At 39.9% G+C, this 9,775-nt stretch overlaps 1 protein-coding gene across 4 annotated transcripts in view; it reads right to left on the bottom strand.

The window, feature by feature from the left end:
- Nucleotides 1–2,224: 2,224 nt before the first annotated feature.
- CENPE (centromere protein E) overlaps nt 2,225–9,775 on the bottom strand; it is an 80,932-nt gene continuing 73,381 nt past the window's right edge. For all 4 annotated transcript variants that reach the window (XM_070757935.1, XM_070757938.1, XM_070757939.1 and 1 more), the window contains 4 exons: nt 7,836–7,933; nt 6,545–6,704; nt 5,122–5,369; nt 2,225–2,436 (listed from right to left, as the gene is read on the bottom strand). In XM_070757935.1, coding sequence (XP_070614036.1) covers nt 2,339–2,436; nt 5,122–5,369; nt 6,545–6,704; nt 7,836–7,933 — 604 coding nt within the window. In that variant the 3' untranslated portion in view covers nt 2,225–2,338. The remainder of the gene's footprint in view (nt 2,437–5,121; nt 5,370–6,544; nt 6,705–7,835; nt 7,934–9,775) is intronic.

Genomic DNA, 9,775 nt, shown 5'->3' with positions numbered 1-9,775 from the left:
GAAAGAAATAAAGAAGAGGAAGGAAGAAGTGAAGAAAGAAATAAAGAAGAGGAAGAAGTGAAGAAAGAAAGAAGAGGAAGGAAAGACAGAAAATAAGAAAGACGAAGGAAGAAAGAAAGAACAAAAAAGAAAGAGGAAGGAAGGAAAGAAATAAAGAGGAGGAAGGAATGAAAGAAGGAAATAAGTGAAGAAAGAAGAGGAAGGAAGGAAGGAAAAAAGAAAGAAGAGGAAGGAAAGAAAGAAAGAAGATAGGAAAGAAGGGAAGAAAGAGGAAGAAAGGAAAGAAGGAAAAAAGAAAGAGGAAGGAAAGAAAGAAATAAAGAAGAGGAAGGAAGAAGTGAAGAAAGAAAGAAAGAAAGAAGAGGAAGGAAAGACAGAAGATAAGAAAGATGAAGGAAGAAAGAAAGAAAGAACAAAAAAGAAAGAGGAAGGAAGGAAGGAAAGAAATAAAGAGGAGGAAGGAATGAAAGAAGGAAATAAGTGAAGAAAGAAGAGGAAGGAAGGAAGGAAAAAAGAAAGAAGAGGAAGGAAAGAAAGAAAGAAGATAGGAAAGAAGGGAAGAAAGAGGAAAAAAGAAAGAAGAGGAAGGAAAGAAAGAAATAAGATAGGAAAGAAGGGAAGGAAGAGGAAGGAAGAAAGAAAGGAAAGAAGGAAAAAAGAAAGAGGAAGGCAGGCAGGAAATAAAGAAATAAGAAGAGGGGGGATGGGCGAAGGTCTCCAAACTTGGCCACTTTAAGAGTTGTGTTAGATGGTATTGCTCAATGGGCTGTGGCTGCTGTGGCAGGCCCTTGATAGTGCAGGCTATGGTGACATGGTGCCTGGGTGAGATGCATATATATAACTTTGTACGTATAGAGACATCATGCGCCTATCTGAGAGATGTTACCAACTGTGGAGATCTAATAATATTGATCTTATTTGGATTCTGGGAGAAGTCTACGGGTCAAATAGAAAGTATTAATCCCAGTGACCGGTTAGGTCCCACAGTTGGCCTTCTCCAGGTCCCATTAACCAGACAATGTCGTTTGGCGGCACCAAGGGAAAGAGCCTTCTCTGTGGAGGCCCCGGTCCTCTGGAATCAGCTCCCTCCGGAAGATTCGCACTGCCCCACCCTCCTCACCTTTCGCAAGAGTCTTAAGGTTCACTTATGTTGCCAGGCTTGGGGTAATTAGATCTTACCATGGTCAATAAATGTGATGTATGTATTCATTCGATTTTTATGCTGCCCTTCTCCTTAGATTCAGGGCGGCTTACAACATGTTAGCAATAGCACTTTTTAACAGAGCCAGGATATTGCCCCCACAATCCGGGTCCTCATTTTACCCACCTGACTGTAATTTGATTGATTTTTACTATATCGGGTTTTTAGCTTATGTACTTTTTAAATTAATTAGATTTGTCTTTGTATTTACTGTTTCATATTATATGCTGTGAGCCATCCCGAGTCTTTGGAGAGGGGTGGCATACAAATCTAATAAATAATAATAATAATAATAATAATAATAATAATAATAATAATAATAATAATAGAGAAATTAGTGAAATACGAAGATCTAAAAATCGAGCTGCAACGACTCTGGCATAAGCCCGTGAAAGTAGTCTCAGTGGTACTTGGCACGCTGGGCGCAGTACCAAAGGATCTCAGCGGACATTTGAAAACCATCGGAATTGACAAAATCTCCATCTGTCAATTGCAAAAGGCCACTTTACTGGGATCGGCAAACATAATTCGCCGCTACATCACACAGTCCTAGGTGCTTGGGAAGCTCCGGACTGGTGATGAAATACGAAATCCAGCATAGTGATCTCGTTTGCTGTGTTGTACTGACATAATAATAATAATAATAATAATAATAATAATAATAATAATAATAATCTACATCACAGACCTAGGTGCTTGGGAAGTGCCCGACTGGTGATGAAATACGAAATCCAGCATAGTGATCTCGTTTGCTGTATTGTGCTGACATAATAATAATAGTAATAGTAATAATAATAATAATAATAATAATAATCATCATCTATATCACGCAATCCTAGGTGCTTGGGAAGTGCCCGACTGGTGATGAAATACGAAATCCAGCATAGTGATCTCGTTTGCTGTGTTGTACTGACATAATAATAATAATAACAACAACAACAATAATATTGATAAACTATTTTACAAAAGCAAATACACAAAACCTAATCAAACAAACCAAAAACTACACTGCTAACCAGTGGAAACATTTATTTAACTTTATTCATTAATTTATTTATTCATTAAGTATACATTTAAAAACATGGTAAAAAAAAATAATTTTTTAATATATCAAATGTAGACGACAGAATCTGACGGTCACTGAGGCTTGCAATCGGAAACATCTCCTACACCGTCTGCCGAAAGCCATTTCATGAAGTTGTTATCTTCACATTCGGTTCTGCCAGATATTGTGTCTGTTGGAAAGAACAGTTGCTAGAGTTAAACTGAATTAAAATAACTAAAAATATTTGAGTAACACAATATAACCACAAGAGAATAGGTCAGTGTTTTTCAACCAGTGTGCCGTGGCACACTAGTGTGCCGCGAGACATGGTCAGGTGTGCCGCGAAGAAGGAAGCTCAGGTTCCAGTCTCGCAACTTTTTGCTGAGAGAGAAAGAGAGAGAAAGAAAGCAAGAGAGAGAGAAAGCAAGAGAGAGAAAGAAAAGAGAAAGAGAACACAAGAGTGAGAGAGAGAGAAAGCAAGAGAGAGAGAGAAAAGGAGAGGAAGGGAGAGAGAGAGAGAAATGAGCAAAAAGGGGAGAAAAAAAGAGAAACGAGAAAATGATTGAGACAGAGAATGAGAGGAAAGAGAGATAAACAAAAGAGAGAGAGAAGTGACTCTTGATTTAAAGCATATGATAAAAAGCACCCAAAGAATAAGAGAGAAAACCCCCCCAGCCCTCACCTGTTTTTGGAAATGGTTCAAGAGTGTGTATATATATACACACACACACAAGGGGGGGGAGGAGACAGGGATGGAAAAAGAGAGGAGAGTGTCTTAGGGTGTTATTTTGGTTGGCGGTGTGCCCCAGGATTTTGTAAATGTAAAAAATGTGCCGCGGCTCAAAAAAGGTTGAAAATCACTGGAATAGGTTGATTAGAGATGATAGATGTTTGGGAATTTTTTCCATTTTTAAAACATCGCGTTATTAATTTTCATGAATTTGAAATTAATATCCTGGTTAGATGAGCAGTTAATTTTTTTTTTAAAACATAAAATTGGGGTTGCAATTTCCCCTCTTGTTCTAGAAGTCAAATTTCCATACAGAAAAAAGAATACATTATTAATACCTTAAATCAACATATTAATTTAAATGAAAAGAAGAAATTTTGTTTAACCTTATATAAAAAAAACCTTCATATATAAACAAGATAAAACAAAAAATTTAAATCATAACAATACTTCTACAGTTCTCACATAAATTTTACTTTTACTTATTTATCCATATATACACATGAGCACTTAATTTAAATAACATGGTGGTACACTACTTCCTGGGTATGCAATTTACTAAATGGCAAATTAAACTATGGCTTTCTTAGACCTACTGTACTAAAGTGCTTCTGTGTTGAAAGGATTGAATTGTGACATCACTGTTGCCTGGTGGGGGGGGGCACCTTGTTGAGGACTCCTTTCATGTCCCTGTTTAAGTTTCCCATCAAAGTGATACCCATCCATCTACTCATGGTCACCTGTTTTCAAACTGCTGTGTCAGCAGTATGTGATTATATCAATACAGTGTTCCCTCGATTTTCGCGGGGGATGCGTTCCGAGACCGCCCGCGAAAGTCGAATTTCCGCGAAGTAGAGATGCGGAAGTAGAAAACGACCTCATAGTTCATCCAGTCTGTCCTTATACTATTTCCTATATTTTATCTTAGGATGGATCTATGTTTATCCCAGGCATGTTTAAATTCAATCACGGGCTTCCCCAATATGCCCATGTCACACCAACACTCCTCAGTCTGCATTGGTTGCCGATCAGTTTCCAGTCACAATTCAAAGTGTTGGTTATGACCTATAAAGCCCTTCATGGCACCGGACCAGATTATCTCAGGGACCGCCTTCTGCGGCACGAATCCCAGCGACCAGTTAGGTCCCACAGAGTGGGTCTTCTCCGGGTCCCGTCAACTAAACAATGCCGCTTGGCGGGACCCAGGGGAAGAGCCTTCTCTGTGGCGGCCCCGGCCCTCTGGAACCAACTCCCCCCAGAGATTAGAATTGCCCCCACCCTCCTTGTCTTTCGTAAGCTACTTAAAACCCACCTCTGCCGCCAGGCATGGGGGAATTGAGATACTCTTTCCCCCTAGGCCTTTATAATTTTATGCATGGTATGTTTGTATGTATGTTTGGTTTTTTATAATAATGGGTTTTTAATTGTTTTTAGTATTGGATTATTATTATATGCTGTTTTATTATTGCTGTTAGCCGCCCCGAGTCTCCGGAGCGGGGCGGCATACAAATCCAATCAATCAATCAATCAATAATAAATAAATAAATAAATTCAGTTACTGCGGATTTACCAACCATGTCTGCTAGAAATTTGTTCCAAGCATCTACTACTCTTTCAGTAAAATAATATTTTCTCATGGTGCTTCTGATCTTTCCCCCAACTAACCTCAGATTGTCTTTCCTGATCAGTTTTATGCTTAAGACCTCTCACCATTTTTGTAGCCCGTCTTTGGACCCGTTCAATCTTATCAATATCTTTTTGTAGATATTTTATCAATTCCCTGATTTCCCGGTTTGCTGGGAAACCGTGAGAAACACATCCTTCCAAAACAAGCTGGTAAACTTGTGGGGGCAATATGCTGGCTCTGTTAAAAAGTGCTATGGCTAACATGTTGTAAGCTGCCATGGGTTCTAAGGAGAAGGGCGGCATAAAAATCAATCAATCAATCAATCAATCAATCAGTCAGTCAGTCAGTCAGTCAGTCAGTCAGTCAGTCAATCAATCAAACAAACAAACAAACAAACAAACAAACAAACAAACAAACACACAGACACAGCAGGGTTTCTTTTCTGATAACAGCACAGCCTTACTCTAAAATAGGCTTTTTGTCTTAAGCATCTATGAATGTGTTATGCCGTTACTTACTTGCAGTAGCGCCTAAGGATGGGTTATCGGAGAAATTTGATTGGATGGGCAACGGCATCAACTGTGGCGAGTCTACAGGCAAAATTAAATGCATGGGGCGCTCTTTGCAGGGAGTGGCTGGCAATGCTGAAAGAGAGGAGGTGGGGGCTTTTTTCGGAGATTTCATTTTATGCCCCTCGGCTGCTGTGTCTCCCAAACCATGCTCCATCTTCCATTTCTTACTTTCTTCTTTCCAGAAACGCTCGTCTCTTTAAAAAAACACATTAGATATATTTAAGCACCTGATGTCCAGGTAGAAACACTGCCTGGACATTAGTATATAAATGGTGGAATTTTAAAAATAGTTTTAACAAATAAATAAATATGTATAATTATTTGAACTTATTAAATTGAAGGTTAACTGTATGATAATAATAGATAGAGTGTAATAGTTTAAAAACCAATATAAACATAGAGTATTTTTGCAATATGATAAATTTTGAAGTGTTATTTTTTATATTTTATTTTTAGTTTAGGTATTTGATATTTTATAGATAAGAAAATTAATTAATATAAAGGATATAGAATTAAATTTAATAAGAACATAGAGTTATATTTCTGTTATATTTCTGTATTGATCTGATTATAGTTAGGTTTTTTTTCCTGTACTAGTTAGACTTCTACGACAAGCGGAGCAATGGTAGCTCCTTGAATGTTGAATGTTGTTTGTTTCTGTTTGTCTAATGAAAAATAATAAAAAAATATTTAAAAAAAAAGAAACATAGAAGATTGACGGCAGAAAAAGACCTCATGGTCCATCTAGTCTGCCCTTATATTATTTCTTGTATTTTATCTTAGGATGGATATATGTTTATCCCAGGCATGTTTACATTCAGTTCCTGTTGGTTATGACCTATAAAGCCCTTCATGGCACTGGACCAGATTATCTCAGGGACCACCTTCTGCTGCACAAATCCGAGCGACCAGTTAAATCCCACAGAGTTGCCCTTCTCCGGGTCCCATCAACCAAACAATGTCGTTTGGCGGGACCCAGGGGAAGAGCCTTCTCTGTGGTGGCCCCGACCCTCTGGAACCAACTCTCCCCAGAGATTAGAATTGCCCCCACCCTCCTCGCCTTTCGTAAGCTTCTTAAAACCCATCTTTGCTGTCAGGCATGGGGGAATTGAGATATTCTTTCCCACTAGGCCTTTACAATTTATGCATGGTATGTCTGTATGTTTGGTTTTATAATAAGGGTTTTTTAGTTGTTTTATGATTGGATTGTTATGTGCTGTTTTTTATCATTGTTGTTAGCCGCCCCGAGTCTATGGAGAGGGGCGGCATACAAATCTAATAAATAGATAGATAGATAGATAGATAGATAGATAGATAGATAGATAGATAAATTGTAAGCTGTATTTCCATGCAGAATATGGTGACTTACGTCAACAGTAGCTCTTGTTTTTTCCTGAGTTGAACGTGTTCTTTTTCCAGCTTTGCATACTCGGATTTTATCACTAGCATATGGGTATTTTGCACAATTCCACTACCGCCACCACAAGTAATTGGCATAATTGTGGGAGTAGGGTCTGTTTTACACAGGACTGAAAACAAGAAGGTCCAACATGGTGAGCATTTTGCTACGACAAAACATATCCTTTTCTATCAAAACAGAAACTTTTTTCAAATCTAGCTCATTTCACGGCATGGTATAATTTGACTTCACATATTCAAGACACTGTGGTTCGGGTTGGGGATTTTATCATAGGATTTGAGACATCCAGCATTTATGATTTTAAATGCCCAAGGAGCTAGCGCTGATGGAAATGTATCTACAGAAATATATTCAAGTAGGACCCTTGTCAAAATAGCCCTGAAAGTATTTCTTAGCACTTGGAACGCATGAAAGAATGCGCTTGGAAGCTGAAAATATTTTCTTGCTTGACTATCGTTGGTGTAACGCTGTATAGTGATATCTTGTCTTACAAACTTAATTGGTTCCGGGACGAGGTTCTTAAGGTGAAAAGTTTGTAAGACGAAACAATTTTTCCCATAGGAATCAATGGAAAAGCGATTAATGCATGCAAGCCCAAAATTCTCCCCTTTTGCCAGCCGAAGAGCCCGTTTTTGCGCTGCGGGGTTCCCCTCCATAGGAAACCCCACCTCCGGACTTCGGTGTTTTTGCGATGCTGCAGGGGTATCCCAGCATCGCAAAAACGAGCGCTTCACTGGCAACGGAGGTCCGGAGGTGGGGTTTCCTAGCGAAGGGAGCATCAGTGAAATCGCAGCATCGCAAAAACACCGAAGACCTCGAAACCCCTCTGTGTTTTTGCGCTGCTGGGATTTCCCTGAGGCTCCCCTCGCTGGGAAACCCCACCTCCGGACTTCCGTTGCCAGCGAAGCACCCGTTTTTGCGCTGCTGGGATTCCCCTGCAGCATCACAAAAACATGGAAGTCGAGAGGTGGGGTTTCCCATGGAGGGGAGCCTCAGGGAAATCCCAGCAGCGCAAAAATGGGTGCTTCGCTCGCAATGAAAGTCCGGAGGCGGGGAATCCCAGCGGCAGCGGTGGGTTTGAAAGGTGAAAATAGTTTGTAAGAAGAGGCAAAACAATCTTAAACCCCGGGTTTGTATCTCGAAAACTTTGCATGAGGAGGCATTTGTAAGACGAGGTATCACTGTACGTTAAAAACCCATATCATACAGCCAAGAGATAACACCCCGATTTCGTATTTACCTGTTACATCCTGTTCTTGTTGTGCTTTACGAAGTTCTTCCTTCAACTTTCTTAACTGCTGTTCCCGATGTTCTGCCAGAGCTTTGGCATTTGCCATTCTAGAACAGTGAAAATTCAGTTTTAAAATAAACTTATCAATTATCTTATTCTACCATTCTACAGATACAATAGTCAACAATGTCAACAATCAAACGTCGCTACAGAGCACTGCACACCAAGACAACTAGACACAAGAACAGTTTTTTCCCGAACGCCATCACTCTACTAAACAAATAATTCCCTCAAAACTGTCAGACTTTCTACTAAATCTGCACTTCTATTCTACTAGTTTTTCTCATCATTCCTATCACCCATTTCCTCCCATGTTGACTGTATGACTGTAACTTGTTGCTTATATCCTAAGATTTTTATTAATATTGCTTCTTCATTGCTTATTTGACCCCTATGACAATCATTAAGTGTTGTATCACATGATTCTTGACAAATGTATATTTTATTTTATGTACGTTGAGAGCATATGCACCAAGACAAATTCCTTGTGTGTCCAATCACACTTGGCCAATAAAAATTCTATTCTATTCTATTCTATCATCAGCCTTGATAGCTTCAAGGCAGGTTTATTAGATTCATGGATGCCAAGTGTATCGGTGGTTATTGAAATGGATGTCCATGTGCCGCCTCTATGTTAGTTGAGACAGGCAGGATTCCCTTGAGTATCATTTGTTGGGGATCAAGGGAAAGGGAGGGTTTTGCCTTCTATTTCTGCTCAAAATCCCCAAGCTACAAGAAACAAATTGGAACCACTTTATAATATGTAGATAGATATTTTTGCACTTGGGTTAAAATGGTTTATACAAGTGTTGTGGTTGGCTCTGGCCCAGCTCCTGCCCCAGGGAATGGGGAGGTGGATGCAGGGGAAACTTCAACATGTCACAGGCCTGTGTTATTGCCGACAGAATCAGATCAGAGTTTAGTTTCCTCGGACGAAGAAGAAGGTGGGAGTGACTTGGAAGAGGGGGGCTTGGCACATAGCCCAGGCAGTCAATCTCCATTATCTTCCATTGATTCGGATGAAGACATCTTGGACCCACACAAGCGCAGAATTATGCGTAGAAGAGACCAAGTAAGGACATATTACAGGAGATAAGAGAGGCCACCTGTGTTTGGGTGGGGCTCCAGTAATTAGGGCTGCTGCTATAAATAGCAGCATGTGGGTTTGGCCGTTGTGGAAGAGTATCTGATCACAGTTTGTCAAGAATCATGTGTTGCTGTTTTCTGGACTTTGTTGATTTTTCACGCCTTTGAAACCAAAGGAGAGCAAAGTGTGTGTCTCACTTCGGTGGAAGAAGAAGGGGTGTGAAGTTTCTTCACAGCTGCTAACTAAGTACTTAATGACTGCTTAAGGGAAATTGTACAGACTACCCGGTTGTTTTGGGACGAGTGCTCTTTGCAATACAAAAAGAGTGGTTAGTTTATTTTGAATTTTGTGATAAAGAACATTGTTTTGAATTTTCAAACGTGTGTGTGTGTCTGAAATTTGTACCCTTGAATTTTCGGGAGGCTCCTATCAGAGAGCCCGGCAGAACATACAAGAAACACCCCCGATTGGTGGTAAGGTTTGAATGTTTGTCTGGTGGTGGGCACAATTCACAAAACACTTGTAATTAAAACTAATTGTAATTAAAACTAATTAAAAAATTAATTAAAAAAAGAGGAAAGCCTACGGAGCCCGTGAAGGGTGAAAAACAGACTCAACAGCCCAACCAGTTGCGGCCCTATTTGGACCGGGGGTCACTGCTCACAGTCACTCATGCCCTCATCACCTCGAGGCTCGACTACTGTAACGCTCTCTACATGGGGCTACCTTTGAAAAGTGTTCGGAAGCTTCAGATCGTGCAAATGCAGCTGCGAGAGCAATCATGGGCTTCCCTAAATATGCC

This window comes from Erythrolamprus reginae, chromosome 7 (genome assembly GCF_031021105.1).
Source record: "Erythrolamprus reginae isolate rEryReg1 chromosome 7, rEryReg1.hap1, whole genome shotgun sequence".
NCBI classification, from domain to species: domain Eukaryota; kingdom Metazoa; phylum Chordata; class Lepidosauria; order Squamata; family Dipsadidae; genus Erythrolamprus; species Erythrolamprus reginae.
This window is presented reverse-complemented; position numbering and strand designations above follow the sequence as displayed.